At 43.1% G+C, this 21,744-nt stretch overlaps 1 protein-coding gene across 1 annotated transcript; it reads left to right on the forward strand.

Moving 5' to 3' along the window:
* Positions 1-8,838: 8,838 nt before the first annotated feature.
* On the forward strand, positions 8,839-12,551 carry LOC120051449 (low molecular weight neuronal intermediate filament-like). Its single transcript, XM_038998314.1, has 4 exons — positions 8,839-9,582; positions 11,086-11,409; positions 11,673-11,797; positions 12,194-12,551. Exons 1-4 carry the CDS (start codon positions 8,839-8,841, stop codon positions 12,549-12,551), a joined length of 1,551 nt encoding a protein of 516 aa, XP_038854242.1.
* The last annotated feature ends 9,193 nt before the right edge of the window (positions 12,552-21,744 follow it).

Genomic DNA, 21,744 nt, shown 5'->3' on the forward strand with positions numbered 1-21,744 from the left:
TGCCCGCATGACTAAATTGCTTTGGATAAAAGTACATGTTAAATTGTTATATTATTGAAGACTTTTTCACTACAGGTTTATTCTGTTCTGAACTAAAATAGCAGAAGAAGCATTAGTGCTTTACAGTATTTTGACCTGACCTGTTTGACACCCCCCCCCCAGCACTTTCCTCAGGCCATATTCTTAAAGGGGGTTGAGTTTACATGGGATATTCTTAAAGGGGAGTGAGTCTACCCTCCCAGGAGGTGGTAGGTCCAGGGGGGGTAAAAACAACTGTCAAGGAAACCTTGAATATAATATAGACTCCAAACAAAAGACATGAATGGACAGTCTTTGAATGCCATCAGTGCCATTGTCTCATGGGGCGTACATGTTTTGCATTGCAGTTCTGACCCTAAATGCTTTCCCACAACACTACGCTACCTGATATAGTATTGTCTTTGTCATTGCTGCAATAGCTGGAATAGCCTACTCTCTACTTGCATCTGTTACTGGTTTGCAGGTCCACTATCGTGTCAGTGTATTGATGGCGAGTGTACAAAGATGGCTTTATCATTGACGTGTGTGCATGCCGTGACAAATGTGTGTGTGTCGGTTGTCTACATTCTGTCAGTGGGATCCGAGTCCCTGTGACCCCTCCATCCCCCTGGCTGTCAAATAGGGCAAATCCATCAGTTTATCCCAACCCTGCAGACCCAACGAACCACAACGTTTGCACACACACACCTAGGCCCGAATAACACTTTGCAATACAATTGCAACATGCCCTTGGGAAATAAACATTGAGTACACGACTCTATCATTTATGTGCTTTGAATCCCCACTGCAGATGCTTGCTTTGGGCATGATCCCTAATATGTTTAGAGACTCACACAACAGTCATGCCAGATGGCACCCTCTTATTCAAATGTAAACACTGGCATATGAAACAAAACAGGTAGCTGCAGTTAGGAAGTATTCTCTCTGTGAGATCAAATGGCCTAATTTACAGCAAAAAAATACAAACAGACAGAATTCTGGGTCGTTCTACAAATGGAATGCACTTTAATATTTTAAGTAAAAATTGTCCACCAATATTGAATTTTAAAAGCCTGTTATATTAAATGAAGTGCCCTATAGACAACATGTAGAATTCAATCAATCTGATTTTTAATATGAATAAAGACTTGCTATCATGCCAAAATTCAGCATTTTGACCTGTCCGTCTGTGCTCCCTCTGTGACTTCTAGGAAGATTTTAACCCACTTTCTCAAAGTAATTTTGGAAGATGATTTGCCCTCAGAACAGCCTCAATTCGTCGCATGGACTCGACAAGGTGTCGAAAGCGCTCCACAGGGATGCTGGCCCATGTTGACGCCAATGATTCCCACAGTTGTGTCAAGTTGGCTGGATGTCCTTTGGGTGGTGGACCATTCTTGAAACACACGAGAAACTATTGAGTGTAAAAACCCCAGCAGTGTTGCAGTTATTGACACAAACCTGTGCACATTGCACTTACTACCATACCCCGTTCAAAGGCACTTACATCTTTTGACTTGCCCATTCACCCCTCAGAGTTGCACACATACCCGATCCAAGGCTTAAAAATCTCCTACCCTTCATCTACACTGATTGAAGTGGATTTAACAAGCGATATCAATAAGGGATCATAGATTTCACCTATGTCATGGAAAGAGCAGGTGTTCTTAATCTTTTGTACACTCAGTGTACGTCTGTTGGCCTTAAAATGAGGGACACATATGTGAACTGAACTCTTTAAATATGTTGAAACTATTCCATTTGAAATATTTACTTCAAAAGAAACGTTGAACATCTGATAGTCAAAACATAGTGTAAAAGCAGGTGAGCTGGTTCTACTCTTTTTGGACATTTTCTGGTGTTTTGTGGTGGAAAACTTTTGCACACAAACTTCCATTCCTCCTGTCACTAGGGGATTTATGGCTGATGTAACTCCCTAGAGTCTATTGATGCATCGGTGCGTCAATCTAATTGATGTGAAAAAGCCCTATCAAAATTGTTCAGTTTAAGCTAGAGATATCTGCATGGGCTGCAACTCAATCCAACGCATCCGCTTATGGCGGCCTTCCACATCTGCGGTGGGAGGTGGACGAGCTACAGTTGTGTTTGTCAGACCATGAGACATCCCAAAAATTGGTATTCTCACAAAAACGGGACACATCTGAAGTCGTTACCGTCAATGTGCCAACTTCTGTTTGTAGCATCCAAACCCTCATCAAACTACACACAATACCACATAATAACAAATCAAAAACAGTTTTTACATTTTTTATTGCAAATTTATAAAAAAAAAAAAACTGAAATAACACATTTACATAAGTATTCAGACCATTTACTCAGCACTTTCTTGAAGCACCTTTGGCAGCGATTACAGCCTCGAGTATTCTTGGGTATGACGTCACGTTGTTCGTAACTTGTTTTGTACATAATGTTGCTGCTACCGTCTCTTATGACCGAAAAGAGCTTCTGGACATCAGAACTGCGATTATTCACCTCAGATTATACGAAGAGTTTTTCTTCAATGAGTCGGACGGGAGGGATATACTACAGACACCCGACCAGGCCCAGATCCCCGTCATTCGCTGGAAAAGGAAATTTTACGGAACAAGATCAGGGTGCCTTGTGAGGATCAGGCGACGAGTGGCAAATCTGCCTTTGCCTTCCATCCTGCTAGCTAACGTTCAATCGCTGGAAAATAAAAATAAATGGGACGAACTGAAAGCACGTATATCCTATGAACGGGACATTAAAAACTGTAATATCTTATGTTTTACCGAGTCGTGGCTGAACGACAACATTAAGAACATACAGCTGGCGGGTTAAAGACTCTATCGGCAGGATAGAACAGCTGCCTCTGGTAAGACGTTGCAGGGGCCTATGCATATATGTAAACAACAGCTGGTGCACGATATCTAAGGACGTCTCAAGGTTTTGCTCGCCAGAGGTAGAGTATGTCATGATAATCTGTAGACCACATTATCTACCTAGAGAGTTTTCATCTGTATTTTTCATAGCTGTCTACATACCACCACAGACCGATGCTGACACTAAAACCACACTCAATGTGCTGTATACCGCCATAAGCAAACAGGAAAACGCTCATCCAGAGGCGGCGCTCCTAGTGGCCGGGGACTTTAATGCAGGGAAACTTAAATCTGTTTTACCTAATTTCTATCAGCATGTTAAATGTGCAACCAGAGGGGAAAAAATTCTAGATCACCTTTACTCCACACACAGAGACGTGTACAAAGCTCTCCCTCGCCCTCCATTTGGCAAATCTGACCATAATTCTGCTTACAAGCAAAAATTAAAGCAGGAAGCACCAGTGACTCGGTCTCAAAAAAAGTGATCAGATGAAGGAGATGCTAAACTGCAGGATTGTGTTGCTAGCACAGAATGGAATATGTTCCGGGACTCTTCCGATGGCATTGAGGAATACACCACATCAGTCACTGGCTTTATCAATAAGTGCATCGACGACATCGTCCCCACAGTGACTGTATGTACATACCCCAACAAGAAGCTATGGATTACAGGCAATATTCGCAATGAGCTAAAGGGTAGAGCTACCGCTTTCAAGGAGCGGGACTCTAACCCGGAAGCTTCAAAGAAATCCCGGTATGCCCTCCGACGAACCATCAAACAGGGAAAGCGTCAATACAGGACTAAGATTGAATCGTACTATACCGGCTCCGATGCTCATCGAATGTGGGAGGGCTTGTAAACTATTACAGACTACAAAGGGAAGCACAGCTGAGAGCTGCCCAGTGACACGAGCCTACCAGACGAGCTAAATAACTTCTATGCTCGCTTCGAGGCAAGTAACACTGAAACATGCATGAGAGAATCAGCTGTTCCGGACGACTGTGTGATCACACTCTCCGCAGCCGATGTGAGTCAGACCTTTTAAACAGGTCAACATTCACAAGGCCGCAGGGCCAGACGGATTACCAGGACACGTACTCCAAGCATGCGCTGACCAACTGGCAAGTGTCTTCACTGACATTTTCAACCTCTCCTTGTCTGAGTCTGTAATACCAACATGTTTCAAGCAGACCATCATAGTCCCTGTGCCAAAGAACCCTAAGGTAACCTGGCTAAATGATTACCGCCCCGTGGCACTCGCGTCGGTAGCCATGAAGTGCTTTGAAAGGCTGGTCATGGCTCACATCAACAGCATCCTCCCGGACACCCTAGACCCACTCCAATTCGCATACCGCCCCAACAGATCCACAGATGATGTAATCTCAATCGCAGTCCACACTGCCCTTTCTCACCTGGACAAAAGGAACACCTATCGTTGGACTAGTAACCGAAAGGTTGCAAGTTCAAATCCCCGAGCTGACAAGGTACAAATCTGTATTTCTGCCCCTAAACAAGCAGTTAACCCACTGTTCCTAGGCCATCATTGAAAATAAAAATGTGTTCTTAACTGACTTGCCTAGTTAAATAAAAGTAAAATAAATAAAAAATGCTGTTCATCGACTACAGCTCAGCGTTCAACACCATAGTGCCCACGAAGCTCATCACTAAGCTAAGGACTCTGGGACTAAACACCTCCCTCTGCAACTGAATCATGGACTTCCTGACGGGCCGGCCCCAGGTGGTAAGAGTAGGCAACAATACATCTGCCACGCTGATCCTTAGCACTGGGGCCCCTCAGGGGTGTGTACTTAGTCCCCTGTAGTACCTGTTCACCCATGACTGCATGGCCAAACACGACTCCAACACCATCATTAAGTTTGCTGATGACACAACAGTGGTTGGCCTGATCACCGACAACGATGAGACGGCCTATAGGGAGGAGGTCAGAGAACTGGCAGTGTGGTGCCAGGACAACAACCTCTCCCTCAATGTGAGCAAGACAAAGGAGCTGATCGCGGACTATAGGAAAGGTGGGCCGAACAGGCCTCTGATAACATCGACGGGGCTGTAGTGGAGCGGGTCGAGAGTTTCAAGTTCCTTTGTGTCCACATCACCAACGAACTATCATGATCCAAACATACCAAGACAGTCTTGAAGAGGGCACGACAAAACCTTTTCCCCCTCAGGAGACTGAAAAGATTTGGCAAAAGGTTCTACAGCTGCACCATCGAGATCATCCTGACCGGTTGCATCACCGCCTGGTATGGCAACTGCTCGGCATCTGACCGTAAGGCGCTACAGAGGGTAGTGCGAACGGCCCAGTAAATCACTGGGGCCAAGCTTCCTGCCATCCAGGACCTATATAATAGGCGGTGTCAGAGGAAAGCCCATAATATTGTCAGAGACTCCAGTCACCCAAGTTATAGACTGTTTTCTCTGCTACTGCACGGCAAGCGGTACCGGAGTGCCAAGTCTAGGACAAAAAGGCTCCTCAACAATTTCTACCCCCAAGCCATTAGACTGCCGAACAATTCATAAAAATTGCCATCGGACAATTTACATTATGGGGTATTGTGTGTAGATGAGGATTTGTATTTATATAATCCATTTTAGGGGTCTGAATACTTTCCGAATGCACTGTATGTATAAAAAAAAATATATATTTCCTGTGTTTTCTTTTATGTCCTAGATATCGGACAGACACTTCAAAACTTTATTCCTTATAATTTATTAAGATGAAATTGGCAACCCTGTTACGGTCAACCGTGTTACTTTGACACTTAATTACTTAATATAGTAATTTTTTTATTTCACCTCTTGAGATGGGAAAACGTGTTTTTATGTAGTTGAACATGTTCTTTATGACAGAATGTTAAAATTACGTTAAAAAAGAAACTGAAATACAAATGTTGCCGAATTGGTAGAAGGACCCTTCTGTCTCATAGTGATTACGTATCGTAGAATATAAAAGATTTGTTAAGCGAGACAGAGGACGTGACTGACAATCCCATCCCTACACTGAGAAAAAACGTAGGGAAGGTAGGGGCCGTGCTGTGAATGAGGGGGCTTGTTGACAAATGGAGCTGATAGTCTGCATTAGGAGGATGGTCTCTTGGGACCAGAGGGACGAGGTAGTGCACATCAGACAGGATCAGTTGTTTTTAAGGAAGAAAAAAAGATGAACAGAATGGTTACTGGTCAGTAACATACAGTTGGTCTTGGCACAGCTACTTCATGAGCACCTGGGATAGGAACGTTTTAAATGAGCCTTTTGAGTGAGAGCCTAAGCATGGAGATACTACAGACATTGTAGATCAATACCGCAGCATTCAAAGGAAATTGCTCTCAAAGTGGTACTGCTTTTCAAAAATGGCATTTGTCCCAACAGGAAAGGAACTGCAGACTGCAAAGTGAATGCATGTGAATCACACATTTAATTTACTTAATCTCATAGATTTAAAAAAAAGCATTCTCTTTACACCTTGACAGCAGTGAGTTGTTTTCAGGTTCTCTTTTTCAGTAGAAACAAATGTTCCCATTTCGAGGTTCACTAACTTGCTGAACTGGAGCAGGAGAAAGGAAGACTGGAAGACACAAACGTTGGCCTAGAAAGAGGTGATACCTCTACCTGCTGAGTCACTCCCGGTCGTCTCCTGTCTCAATGGGCCTTTTGTTGCTGCCTGCTGTTGGAGCTGCTGGGAATGGCTGGCCTGAGCTTGCTGGTGAGGTGCGGCAGGGTGTGTGTAGCACAGGACGTTGGTGGCACCTTAATTGGGGAGGACGGGCTCGTGGTAATGACTGGAGAGGAATTAGTGGAATGGTATCAAATACATCAAACACATGGTTTCCATGTGTTTGATGCCATTTCATTTACTCCGTTCCAGCCATTATTATGAGCCGTCCTCCCCTCAGCAGCCTCCACTGGTATAGGTAGGGGTGTGGGATGTGTGTATGTCTCACACGCTAATGATGAGGTGTCTTTGATAGAGGAGGTGTAGGCTGGAACTATGTGGGAGTGCTGAAGGTACATGTCTGTACATGTGGGTGACACTGTGTTCTGGATGTCAAGGTGACTTTGGTTGAAGTCTGGTGATTATGTCTGGGAGCATATGAGCTGAGAGTTGCCTGCTATAAAACAGAGAGCGGATTCAAATACATGCCATAAGCAAACAATGCGATGTCTATGAAGAGACCGTTGTGAGTGAATGAATGAATGGTATGAAAGAAAGAAATAAGGACAGTCATTTTTTCTTATGAAGGAAGATCTCAGGATAGACAGCCTGTCTAGCTGCCGATGGTGATTGGTCAGTGTAGAAGTAGAGAGGAGGTTATCCCATTGTTTACTTGGCCTGGCATCTCTCAGCCAAGTGGAGATGTTGCACATTACTAAGAATATTCTGCCCTCTAGTGGTTAAAATGGGACGTTTGCAAATGCGTCGCATCGACTTTAACATTTGTATTAGATCATGGTAAACAAGGCATCTACAGTGTAAATATTTTTGACTTTTTTCAACAGTATTTTATTTTCTGTTCAGATAATAACCATGATTACTCCTTGTTGGTGCATTTGTGGTTCCATATGTAAAGCCTCAGTGACATGATTAAATTTGATTAGGAATAACTTGACCATCATGATATGCCCTTGCCCAAGTTACAATCTGCTGCAATATCATAATAGCATATAGTTCAAGCGATCAATATCTCATAAATCTTCAAGGGCAAGGCTACCTCATCAGCATTAAAAGTGACTAAACAACTAGTTTAGAATGTGTTATTATCTTCATGAATACCTAAAAAATGTCAAAGTGATTGGAAATGCAAATTCAGAATGTGTTGAATGTTTACTATATGGGATAAGATAGCTATTGGGCTATGCGTTCTGCAGTCCCGACAGCTCTGGGCGCGTGTGCTTTACCCTCTAAATGGGGTAACCTGGAACAGGGCCAACCTGGAACAGGGCCAAGGCCAGATCCAGCAGGTCGAGTCATCGCGCGAGAAGAAGACAGCGCTGCACCATGAATAATCCTCTCTCATGTGCTGAATCATCGCACAAAAGTGCTTTGTGATTCTGGAAAATGTCTGCAGGACTGACCCATTTCACAGGCTTATGTTTACAATGTAGTGTATAGGCTAAACTTGATAATAGGTGTTAGGATATTAAGTGACTTGCATTTATTTAATGTGATGTGTGGGCATTGGGGAGTCATGCAAACAGACCTTTGTGTCTGTGTCTCTTCCTGTATTCAGACACTGCGGTGGTTGGGCACGAAAGGTGCATGGCTGCAGACTGCAATACAGCAGTACCGTTTATACATACTCAGACCTGGCACACAGTTCACATGCATCGATCCGGTACCTGGACTGCTGGGCAGGTAAAACGGTAATGACCGTGTTTACTGGGATCGGATAACCTGCATGGGAAGTTTCACAAAACTTAATCAGAAATAGTCTAGGCAATGTCAATTTGGCCTATTATGTCCTACGTTGGCCTCGGTATCAACATTTAATAGTAAAGTAATTTTTCGCTTTAATTAGTATAAGCATTATCATCAGGATATTAGTAGGCCTGGCCTTTTGGTCTTATTATAAATAACTATTTACATGTCCCCTGTAAGTCATCATTTTATGCTCTCGCATTGACCAAAGGTCTATCTTGGCTTGTCTGTACAGCATGGATTAGCCTAAAATACTTACAAGTTTAATTCGTATTCCCCTGAGAATAGCTCTTTTTGCATGAGCTTGCAGGTTTCCCTTACCCTGCTCCTGCCCCTGCGTCAAATGATGCTCGAGTTTCATCACTATAAAAGTACCTGTCTTTGCCAGACATCACTTGTATCTCACTTCCTTTCTCTTTCTCTCTCCCACACTCCCACACACACTCTCACACGGGGCAGTGAGAAGGGACTCCGCAAGCAGCAAGGGTCAGACTAGCATTCCACTTCTCCACCTGCAAACATGAGTTACTCCGGCGACGTCTACTCCAGCAGTTCCTATCGGAAGATCTTCGGGGATGCGCCCCGGAGCTCCGGCCGCATGTCGGTGGGCAGCAGCCCCTCTCGCCTGTCCGGTGGATACCGCTCCAGCGGCTCACACCGCAACTATGGCTCCCCATCCATGGTCACATCCTCCGGCTACCGCAAGGCGGGTGCCGGGCGCAACTTTCACTCCTCCATGCCCGACTCCATGGACTTGACCCAGTCCACGGCCGTCACCAACGAGATGAAAATCATCCGCACCAACGAGAAGGAGCAGCTCCAGGGCTTGAACGACCGCTTCGTCTCCTTCATTGAAAAGGTCCACAACCTGGAGCAGCAGAACAAGGTTCTGGAAGCCGAGGTGACTCTACTGCGCCAGCGCCACACAGAGCCCTCCCGTCTGCACGACTTGTACGAGCAGGAGATCCGGGAGCTGAGGGCGCGGGTCGAGGAGCTGACGCACGAAAAGAGCCAGATGCACCTGGACTGCGTGCAGATGAACGAGATGCTGGACCGCGTGAAGGAGAAGCTGGACGAGGAGACGAGGCTCCGCGAGGAGGCGGAGGGCACCCTGAAGAGCTACCGCAAGGACGTGGATGACGCCACGATGTCCCGACTCGAGCTGGAGAAGAAAGTCGAGTCACTGCTGGATGAGATCGCCTTCCTCAGGAAAGTGCACGAGGAGGAGCAGCAAGAGCTGCAGGCTTCCCTGCAAGCCACACAGGTGCCAACATCACATCACCCTTCATGACCCCCATCAGTTGTCACTTGTCACCCTCATCTCCCCATCTCGCCGCCTCCAAATATCCTACCAAATATACACCAAGGGAAAAGTTAGGCAATGTATGTTTTGATGATAACTTTTATAATTTATGGTGATAACCAGTTCTAAATAACTAACACTGTTCATAGCGTGTTATCATATGGCTATCTTATCATTCACATTCACTGTGGATCCACATTCACTGAGTCAAAGTTAATTCACAGCACATGCGCTGTCCTTGGTGCTGAAGCCAGTGAACACTGCGCACTGCGATAAGTGGCAGTAAATTTTACGGCACTGCGGTTCTGCGTAAAACAGCACCATGCAGTACTCCCTCTCCTCTGTCAATTCAAACCCAGCATTGACATAGGACACTAACTATATATACACTATGAGGGAAGTTGTATAACTATAAAATATAATTGAAATGGTGTAAACGGTTACTGAAAATCGATTATGTGCATAGTCTGAAAGTGTTATACAGTCTAACGCAAGAGCCAGTGTGCTAAAAAGAGGGAATGGGAGGGAGATCGAGAGGGAGGGAGAGAGAGGGGGAGCATTTGGGTTGATAGGGATGCTAGCGCTCCCACTGATGATGCAGAGAAATAGTAGCGCAATATCTAGGTGTGGTCGACCTAGCATGTAGGGGGAGAAATAGGATAGGGTCAACTCAGAACGTATACACAAATTAAGATTAATCAATGCCCTTGTTGAATTTTACGTAGTCAATCTCATGATGATCAACTACCACAATCACACTTTGTAAACACATTTTACAGGACGATTTCTATAGGTTAATTACTGATAATTACATTTTGGATAGATCATTGGATAAGGTGATAGTACTCTAAATGCTTTTCTTTAAATAAAAAATAAGTCTGATTATACAATTTAATATCAATTGACGCAACAGAGAATTTTCATTATTGGATAGATAATTAAGTGTTTGTTTTCTCCAGGGGCTTTTCTATTGCCCTGCTGGAGATATAATTGCCATGGAAGCGATTGAAAGCAACACCCATGGTGGTGCACAGAGCCCTGACTCAGGGATCAATACATCAGCCCTCAGTATTTTACCTCACTGGATAGATCACATTAGCCCAAGGCTCATAGCTCCCATGTGTCTACTATAAGCCCATGATGGTCTGTGTGGTTTGACATAGATTTCAATAGTGATTATCAAACCTTTTACTATATTTAGTTAAAGAACAACAACAAAAAAATGGATGTGGCAACAATTTTGGTTTGGATTTATTATAATAGCCTACTTCACATTTACAGTAAATTAGAATTAATACGAACATAAAAAGAATAATATAATAACGAATACTAAAGCAAAATATTATCATATTTGAATCCCCGCTACACTACAAATATGTAGATATTTAGCCATTGAAGCATTCTCTTCACACCTGGTAACCATACCCAACCCTAACTAACCCCTCTGTCCCTACCTGGTCCCAGGTTTCAGTGGAGATGGACATGAGGGATGGTAAACCCGACCTGGCCGTGGCCCTGAAGGACATCCGTGCCCAGTACGAGGTCCTGTCAGCCAAGAATCAGAACCAGGCCGAGGAGTGGTACCGCTCTAAGTTTGCCAGTGTGAACGAGGCGTCCTCCCGCAACCAGGACCAGGTGAAGCATAGCAGGGAGGAGCTAAATGAGTATCGCAGGCAGGTGCAGGCCCGCAGCCTGGAGATCGAGGCTCTCAGGGGCCACAACGAGGCCCTGGAGAGGCAGATGGCTGAGATGGAGGACCGCCATAGCAACGAGATGGGAGAGATGCAGGTACGTGGAGTAGGACAGGCTGGCTATTACTGTATACCACAGTAATTGCTACAGTACAGGGTTTAACCTGTGGATTCTATAGAATTATCCCCTCCTAAGTAACAGGTGTACATCACAGATGGTATGTGTGATGTCATTTCAATTGCACTGTAGCACAACACATGTAAAAAGGTATTAGGAAATGTACGTTGTGAGGTATTAGGAAATGATCATAGTGAGGTATTTATCATTAGTAACACATCCTGATGTTAATCTGCCTGAAGGAGACCATCCAGGAGCTTGAGTCTGCCCTCCGCAGCACCAAGGGGGAGATGTCCCGTCACTTGCGTGACTACCAGGACCTGTTGAATGTCAAGATGGCCCTGGACATTGAGATCGCTGCTTACAGGTTAGTCATCACCTAGTCTGCGTCAATATGTCTGATAATGTTAAGTCCGCATTCAGCATATCGTTGATCCAAACCACAGTGCCTTTCCTGTACTCTGAACACCTTTTTAACATTTGAATTCCAAGTCAGCAGAGTGCTTTGAAAAGTATGAATGGTTGGAATTTGATACATTTGTTAACTGACTCTCTTCCTCTGATTTAGTCAGTATTTTAGTCAGCTCAGCAATCAGGCCACTGTTGATGCACCACAGTGTCTCTTTAAAAGATTTATGAGCACCCCCCCCCCCCCTTTTCTAAACATTTGAATACCTCGTCAGCACAGCAATAGAATTTAATAAATGTTTGTAAACTGACTTTCTCTTCCTCTACATCTCTCCATCTTCATCCCCCTCTTTAGGAAGCTGCTGGAAGGTGAAGAGTGCCGTCTGAGTACAGTTGGTGGAAATATCTTGCAGTCAGGTTACTCTGGCTTCTCCTATTCGTCCAGCCGCTCCTACGCCCTGGGTTCCTCCGCCCCTTACAGGATGAGGGGAGCCAAGCCTGAGGAACCAGAGAAGGAGGAGGATGAGGAAGAGAAGGAGGAAGAGGAGAACGAGGAGGAAGGAGAGGAGGGAGGGGATGGAGAGGAGAATGGAGATGAGAATGCGGTGGAGAATGGAGAGGGAGATGAGGAGCAAGATGAGGAAGAGGAGGATGACGTTCAGAAGAAGAAGGAAGAGAAGGGGGGTGCTCCCAGCAAGAGCACCAAGAGCTAAACTGCTTGTGTCATCGATCTTCAATGCCTTTCGCCCTACTACACTCCACTCATTCACTCATATGGATCCCTTCCCTGTCACCTCATTTCTGATCACAAGGACACACATGCACACACACTTAACGTACTCACGCCAGATGCCTCACACACACGTACCTTCTCCTCTCGTTCTCTGGGTATCAATAATCAGCTGTGTGGTGGTAAACAGAAAGACAGACAACGCAGAGAGGTGTATTACCCTGCCAGAAGATAAACCTGTAGCTACATTTTCTCAGGATTCTATGTCACGGTTTTACTCCATAGATGATGGTTACCACAGGGAGCAGAGAGAAGGTGGTCAACATTACAGTATTAAGCCAGTCAGTCAGCAAAAGAGAATGCCTTAAAGCAAGTATGATGTCAGATTAAGAAGTCAGGGATGATGTCGCCCAGTAAGGTCCCGTCTTTATGTGCCATTAATGATATGAGATGTGGTTATTAAGAGCAATTCAATTGTAATCTTGAAAGTAATAGTAGGATACTGGTAGTAGCACACAGACTATGCCTACTATATGCACAGAGGTCTAGAGAATAGAGCTTTACCAACGTTTACCAGTCCAACATTTAAGGTGCTTTTTGAAGAAATACATTTTAAAAAGTTGGAAACATCTAAGGTAATTTGATTGTAGAAAATGCTCTTTAAACCTTTTCATGAATGTTAGCGTATAATATTGGGCACACAGAAATCCAGAACCTGCCCATGGGTGCAATACCGTATTCTGAGCTGAAGATACAAACTGGCACACTGAATGCTCCTCCCTCCTCTCTTTTTCATTCACAGGAGAAAGATATAGAATGTTCTGTCCATTGACCCACTTTCTTTTCCATCACTTTTCATCACCAGAAAAGTAAATATTTCACCACTCACCTTCCCCCCTCTCTCTGTCACTGCGAATGTCATAGCACGGCAAAATGACAACATGGATTCTAGAAAACAGTACATGAAATCATAGCGTTTATTTGGGAGGGTTCTAATTTCAAAGATAGGAGATAAGTGCATTGTGCAGTACCTCTTCTGTGTTCAGAAGGACACCTTTCAGGAATGAAAAATGTAGAGTTTTAAAATGCTGCTATTTATCACACTATACCCTTATATTTGATGTTGAAATACCCTCTCTTGATTGATTCATTTGTCACTGAATGGATATGCCCTCAAAGTAAGATAACTCTCTAAACCTGAGGTAAATGTCTCTCCTAGTCCCTTCCTTTCCTCAGAGCAGTCTAAGTCTTGTTTGTTTACTATCTACGGTCGTTTAGTGCTCTTCTGGCTGGTGGTTTGAGTGGTAGAGTGTGTGTTGTTAAGTCCCAAATGGTACCCTATTCTGTATTTTCTGCACTACTTTTGATCAGAGCCCATCGGGATGCTGCCTGTGTTTGCTTCTAGCAGTGTGCTCTGCTCCAGACAGTTAAGAGGCCTGTGGCTGCTGTGAAGGACAGCTGGAGGTGACAATGAGTGAGAGACAGCCCTCCACTCTGACTGCATCACAGGCGGCCGGCCGGTGGCACCATAATTGGGGAGTACGGTCTCATAGTAATCGCTGGAATGGAATGGTATCAAACACACCAAACACATGGTTTCCATGTGGTTGATAACATTCCATTCACTCCATTCAAGTCATTATGAGCCGTCCTCCCCTCAGCAGCCTCATGTGGACTGCAGGACCAAGTGGCAGACGGTGCAGACGCCACTGGGGTCATGGGTGGTCACATGATGCTGCGCCACAGATAAGGGCTATTATCACCATATACCCCCCCCCCCCACCACCACCACCACTACCACTACCACAGTCTGAGATGGACAGCAACAGTATGTACACAGGATACCCTAGGCAGACATATCGTAGCTGCACGAGAGGGACCTTAATAGCATACTGTAAGTTATATGGCCGGCTAGCTTCTATCATGGTGCTGAGCTATCGATATCAGAACTATCTGTGGGTCAGGATACAGTGAGTGACTGCACAGATATGTAAGGTTATAAAGAATGAGTGAAAATGTTAAAGAAGGAGACATTTATGATTTACAGTGATAAAAGGAAAAGTGTTGCAGGAAGTATGTTTAGGGAAAGAAAAATACATGGAAAACCCCAAATGGAATGTACTCTAGAATCCTATACTGTAGTAAAATGGAATGGACTCTAGAATCCTATACTGTAGTAAAATGACCTGTCCTCCAAAATGTTTGTAAACTTACCGTGGGCAAATGTATAGCTTCACAGAATGTTAAATGTTCTTTTTTTGAGACTGGCACACACTGTGGAAGGCCTTATCTTTAACTGTTGTAGATATCACTCCTTTTTCCTTTCCTTGAGAAATGAATCAATTGACAAGCATTGACTGCATGGCCTGATTCTTGGGAGCTTGAAAACTGGGGATGGGATAGATTTTGCTTGTTGAGTGTAAAAAAAGATAATTGCCTTAACCATGATCAAAACAATAAAACAACCTTTCACTTGCATTTCACATGTTACCGAGGTGGTTCAGGAGCGTTGACACAGACCATTAATTCTGCTATACTACTGTGACTGTATGTGCTGCTGTCTCATGCAGTGATATTCCTCCCAAAGCCAAATAAAGCAATTTATTAACCAAACACTCACAACCATCGTCAGTGTCTTCAATTATTATGGTAACATCTAAACCATACTACATAAGCTACAGTATCTCTGTACATGTGGTACTGGTACTGACCCTGTATATAGTATTCTTACTTACTTCATCGTGTTCTTCTTATTTTTAGATCTTGTGTGTTTTTGTTCTACCTTGTTATTTTTTGTATTACATTGTTATTGATTACTGCATTGTTGGGGTTAAAGCTTGCAAGAAAGACATTACACTGTACTTGTGTAGACTCCTAGAAAAAAGGGTTCCAAAAGGGTTCTTTGGCTGTCCCCATTGGAGAACACTTTTTTGTTCTAGGTAGAATCCATTTTGGTTCAAGGTAGACCTGTTTTTGTTTCCAGGTAGAACCCTCTGTAGAAAGGGTTCTACATGGACCCAAACGGGTTCTACCTGCAACCAAAAAGGGTTCTTCAAAGGGTTCTCCTATGGAGACAGCCGAAGAACCCTTTAAGGTTATGGATAGCAACTGTTTTTCTAAGAGTATATGTGACATTAAAACTTGAAACATTTTCTGACTGGGCACAGCCAGGTTAGAACAAGAAGGGAAAATCGAAAAACAATAGTATAATATTTGTAGCATTTTGTATTGAAAATGCTTGCAGTAGACATGACAAATGTTAAAGCTAGAATCCTTTGTTGAAACAATAATAAAGCGGTAATCCCACCTCAGTTTGGTAAAAAGCTGAAAAAAAAAGTTTTAGCCAAGAAGTTTTAGCCAATAAGAAGAAGAGACTTGCTTGGGCCAAGAAACACAAGCAATGGACATTAGACCAGTGGAAATCTGTCCTTTGGTCAGATGAGTCAAAATTTTAGATTTTTGGTTCCAACCGCAGTGTCTTTGTGAGACGCGGAGTAGGTGAATGGATGATCTCCGCATGTGTAGTTCCCACCGTGAAGCATGGAGGAGGAGGTGTGATGGTGTGGGGGTGCTTTGCTGGTGACACTGTCAGTGATTTATTTAGAATTCAAGGCGCACTTAAACAGCATGGCTACCACAGCATTCTGCAGCGATACGCCATCCCATCTGGTTTGCGCTTAGTGGGACTATCATTTGTTTTCAACAGAACACAGACACAACACACCTCCAGGCTGCGTAAGGGAAATTTGATCAAGAATGAGAGTGATGCTGCATCAGATGACCTGGCCTCCACAATCATCCAACCTCAACCCAATTGAGATAGTTTGGGATGAGTGATGAAAAAGCAGCCAACAATTGCTCAGCATATGTGGGAACTCTTTTAAGACTTGGAAAAGCATTCCAGGTGAAGCTGGTTAAGAGAATGCCAAGAGTGTGTAAAGCTGTCATCATGACAATGGGTGGCTACTTTGAAGAATCTCAAATATAAAATATATTTTGATTTCTTTAACACTTTTTTGGTTACTACATGATTCCATATGTGTTATTTCATAGTTTTGATGTCTTCACTATTATTCTACAATGTAGAAAATAGTACAAATAAAGAAAAAACCCTTGAATGAGTAGGTTCTCAACTCATGAGGCATTTCTAAGTTATATTCTTCAAGAATAGATGGGTATGTACTATATTATTAATTTAAAAGTCGAAAAATGGATGTAGCAACTCAGGATTCTAGCTGTAAAGTGAAACATCCCGTGATATCAACTCATTACTTCACTAATGGACATGGCAAAAGAGATAAATAATAGTCCACAAAAAGAACAAATCAATTACATGGACTTTACTTGAATTGCCTGCCCATCCTGCCTTGCTGAACCATTAGCATGACATAGCATATATTATTGGCAGTCATGCCGCTGACAACTATTTTCACCAACTCACTGACCTGAGAGCAATAGGCAAACCTATAATAAACTATAAACTATAATAGCTAATATGATATAGCAATTTGGGTTGTCCAACCAGTAATGACTATACCATACAATAACACATCACAGTTACATTATATCACTCACTGACAGGTTGCTATGATAATGTGAAGTAGACATGATGTATTACTGTAGTGTAGTTAGTTGGGGGAAAGTTCTACAAACTGCCCCACCAGACTTAAAGTGATTTATTTATTGTATGAAGTCAGTTGGGTCTCTAGATGAGTTGGATGTCTTTGTCCCAAATGTCACCCTATTCCCTATTTAGTGCACTACTTTTGACCAGGGCCTATAGGGAATAAGGTGCCATTTGGGACGCAAACGATATCTCCCCATCTCAGCACTCTCTTTCTCTGCTGCCTGTCTGACTCAAAGGTATACGATGGGAGGAGAATGCAAGATGGCTGACAGTAGCAGAGTGTCCACCAGCGCTGCTGTCAGAAGCAAATACTTGATCTCAGAACGGAAATCTTTACTCTTTGCACAGCCACTCAGTAATACTGTGTGGGCAAATAGGCATCAGCGCATTGACAAAAGGCCGTCATCAGCAGAAAGGCCAGATCAATGAAACTGAAAACATGACTACACCTGCAAGAGGAAACGTAAGACCTTGGTATCATATGAACTAGATTATGGTCAACTTTACTGTGAGAACGCTTGTGAGATTATGGTGAAATTATAGCGACAGTCTGAATGTAACTCCTCTATGCATCTGTCTCTCGCTCGCTCTGTGTATGCGTGTGTCAGTGTTGGGGATTAGTGAACTATATGTAGTTCAACTGATAATTTAACTACATTTTGCAGTAGCTTGGTGGTAGTTGAACTAAATTCTAATCTAGGTAGTGTTTTTAGTAGTTTTCTTTGCCATGTAGTGGTGTATCTAACTACTGAAACTACACACTACTGTTTTTTCTCGCAAAAATCAAATCAAATATGGGTGAAGTAGGCAATCATTTCCTTTCTTTTCTAGCATCAGACCTTCTTTTCTCTCACTTTTAATTGGCTAAATTACACATTATGTTAACATTATGACCCCAAAGTGAACTGTTCTTGCAATTGGTCATCGATAACATTTCAGATTTACAAATGACAAATATTTACAAAGTAGTTTGGATGTAATGAACTACTTTTTCAAAGTAACTTTAGTGAAGTAAACTATAGTTTTCTTAAGGGTAGCTTTAGTGTAGCTTAACTTCTTCCAGTGTGAAGTAATTGGTAGCTTGGTAAACTAGAATTTCAGAGTAGCTTCCCCACGTGTGTGTATACAGTGCATGTGTGGCCATGCAAACGTCAACCTTTGCATCTGTATGCAAGCCAAGGCACAGAATGACTGATTCCCTGTTGTCCATGTGCCATGGAGAGAGTTATGGGTTGGCAGGGCCGGTGGGGTGAATGAGGAGAGTCCAGCGACACATCACTCTGCAGTGGGATTGAAATAGAAGACACACACACATACACAGGGGCGGATTAGCCATCTGGCAGTTCTGGCAAATGCCAGATGGGCCGCACCATCTTTTAGTTGGTCTGGCAAAAAAAAGTAACATTGCCTATGGCCCAATGATTTTTGCGCATTTTCTCTGTTGTCATAATAATCTATAATGAGCATTTGGCTGATCAGTGTGCAACGACTGGTCACCGGTTTTCTGATTGGCTGAACTGAGGTTGCACAAATTCACATTCAGTCAAACAGTTAATCAGAAAAGAGACCCACTCTGACTCTCTGTCAACAGTTGGTCAGCCAAGATCATGGTTTGCAAAAGGTGGTGTCGAAAAAAGTTAGAGACCCCAAAATATCTATTAAGGCCAACGCTGCTGTGTGTAAAATTAAACAACTTATTTTCTAAAAGTTCTGGTTATTCTGCTGGTCTGAGTGCTGTGACTGTGAGAAATGATGCCAGGCTTTAGCACAGAATGATCATCAGCTGCTGTGGCAGCAGAATACAGTGCAGTCGCTGTAGGAAGAAAACAGAGGGAGGCACACTGTCACACAAACTGACACAGATGTAGCCTACTGCTGCCAGTTCATATTTTGGCTGTATATTGTATGAAATAGGAGGCTAATTAACACTTAATTAAGGAAGGGGGGATTCAGAGGAACACATATGACAGGCACTAACATGCAATATAGCCTAAAAAGTAGTTTTATAAGACAGAAGCCAATAAACATCTACTAGACATTAATACAGTGCTTTTATTAAACACAAGTCATCATGTATTACAATAAAACATACAGTATATATGTGTTTATTAATTCACAACGAGGATGTGGCTGGGCTCAGCACAGACAGACAAGAGTGAAAGCAGAGGAGAACAAGAAGCGCAAACACACTGAGTGACAGACAGACAGAAGAGGAGAACAAGGAGAAGCACAGACAAACCGAGTGACAATAGAGGAGAACAAGGAGAAGCACAGACAAACCGAGTGACAATAGAGGAGAACAAGGAGAAGCACAGACAAACCGAGTGACAATAGAGGAGAACAAGGAGAAGCACAGACAAACCGAGTGACAATAGAGGAGAACAAGGAGAAGCACAGACAAACCGAGTGACAATAGAGGAGAACAAGGAGAAGCACAGACAAACCGAGTGACAATAGAGGAGAACAAGGAGAAGCACAGACAAACCGAGTGACAATAGAGGAGAACAAGGAGAAGCACAGACAAACCGAGTGACAATAGAGGAGAACAAGGAGAAGCACAGACAAACCGAGTGACAATAGAGGAGAACAAGGAGAAGCACAGACAAACCGAGTGACAACAGAGAACAAGGAGAAGCACAGACAAACCGAGTGACAACAGAAAATAACAAGAAGCAGAGACAGAGAGATCCCTTATTTAAGATAGTATGTGCCTCATTTGATACTTTTGAATTATTTCCTATGGTTTGCTGTGAATAATTTGAGATAAACACATTTAAACCGTTATAGCCCTATATGTATGGTGGCCTGGGATATGAGAACCTGTTTCTCATGGTCTGAGAGTCTTTAGGTGCCTTTTGGCAAACTCCAAGCGGGCAGTCATGTGCTTTTTACTGAAGAGTTCTGTCTGGCCACTCTACCATGAAGGCCTGATTGGTGGAGTGCTGCAGAGATGGTTGTCCTTCTATAAGGTTCTCCCATCTCCACAGAGGTGACCAAGAACCATTGGGTTCTTGGTCACCTCCCTGACCAAGGCCCTTCTCCCTCAATTGCTCAGTTTGGCCGGGCAGCCAGCTCTAGGAAGAGTCTTGTTGGTTCCAAACTTTTTCCATTTAAGAATGATGGAGGCCACTGTGTTCTTGGGGGATCTTCAATGCTGCAGAAATGTTTTGGTACCCTTCCCCAGATCTGTGCCTCGACACAATCCTATCTCTGAGCTCTACGGACAATTCCTTCGATCTCATGGCTTGTTTCCCCCCCCCCCCCCCCCCTGACATTACTCAACTGTGGGATCTTACATAGACAGGTGTGTGCCTTTCCAAATCATGTCTAATCAATTGAAATTACCACAGGTTGACTCCAATCAAGTTGTTGAAGCATCTCAAGGATGATCAATGGAAACAGGATGCACCTGAGCTCAATTTCGAGTCTCAGAGCAAAGGGTCTGAATACCTATGCAAATAAGGTATTTCTGTTTTTAATTTTTAATAAATATACATTTTTTATTCATTTTTAATAAATAAATATTTTTAATAAAATATTTCTAAAAACTTGTTTTCACTTTGTCATTATGCATATTGCTGAGAAAAAAACAGATTTAATACATTTTAGAATAAGACTGTAACGTAACAAAATGTGGAAAAAGTGAAGTGGTCTGGATACTTTCCGAAGGCACTACATTACAATAAGGTAATGAGCTTACCAAGACATCCTGCTAATCAGACAAAAGATTCCTCTGTATCCAGGAAAAGTGTTACATCATGGGCCGGCACAGGCGGCCCTGCGGGTGATTTTTTATGGCCCCCCCAAAGTAAAAAAGACTGTAAAATCACCAGGAATTCAGCTAAAATAATAATTACTTACATTTAGGAAATCTGTTACCAAGTAGTCGCACAAATAAAAAAAATAGACATATGTGACCGTGTCTCAATGTAATCAAGGTATTCAATTATTGTTATTTTCAAATACAATCTCTTATTGGGCTTAGTTGTGGTTTTTGCATACTCCTGTACTACATAATTCATTAGCACATGTCGCAGGGGAAGCTGATTATATCTAAGCGAAGTTACCGACTTAACAGTCTTTCAGTCTGCCACTTAGGGCAGTTTTATCCACTGGTGAGTCCTGTTTTTTGGCTTCTCAAATGGTCCAAGGGATTTCTTAACTTTTCTTTAGCAACATATTGATGATGGAGAAAACAGCAGGTCAAAAAAGAAAATGGGCAAATTGAGGGTAAAATTACAGCAAAAACGTATTCCTCCAAGAGTCTTCTTGCTTTTTCTGCACAATAATAGTTTTCATGTATCCACAATTCAGCGGCTCCTCTTGCACACCCTCTTCTCAGCCTCTCTCTCTCTTTCTTTCTCTCTCTCTCTATCTCTCGCTCTATCTTTCTTTCTTTCTCTTTCTCTCTCTCTCTCTATTTCTTTCTTTCTTTCTCTCTCTCGTTCTCCCCCCCCTCTCTTTCAGTTTCTCTGGCACCCTTTCTCCACCGCTATTTATATAGACTTCTGCATTGCAGATGTCCCAGAGCCCTGCAGTCGTGTTGGAG

Source organism: Salvelinus namaycush, chromosome 1, assembly GCF_016432855.1.
Source record: "Salvelinus namaycush isolate Seneca chromosome 1, SaNama_1.0, whole genome shotgun sequence".
NCBI classification, from domain to species: Eukaryota; Metazoa; Chordata; class Actinopteri; order Salmoniformes; family Salmonidae; genus Salvelinus; species Salvelinus namaycush.

What these genes read in the sequence shown, in the direction of transcription:
- LOC120051449 (XM_038998314.1), top strand. Translation starts at nt 8,839, where the DNA reads ATGAGTTACTCCGGCGACGTCTACTCCAGCAGTTCCTATCGGAAGATC. An exon ending in ACGAGATGGGAGAGATGCAG is followed by an intron (nt 11,410 to 11,672) that starts GTACGTGGAGTA and finishes ATCTGCCTGAAG; the next exon opens with GAGACCATCCAGGAGCTTGA. An exon ending in ATTGAGATCGCTGCTTACAG is followed by an intron (nt 11,798 to 12,193) that starts GTTAGTCATCAC and finishes CCCCCTCTTTAG; the next exon opens with GAAGCTGCTGGAAGGTGAAG.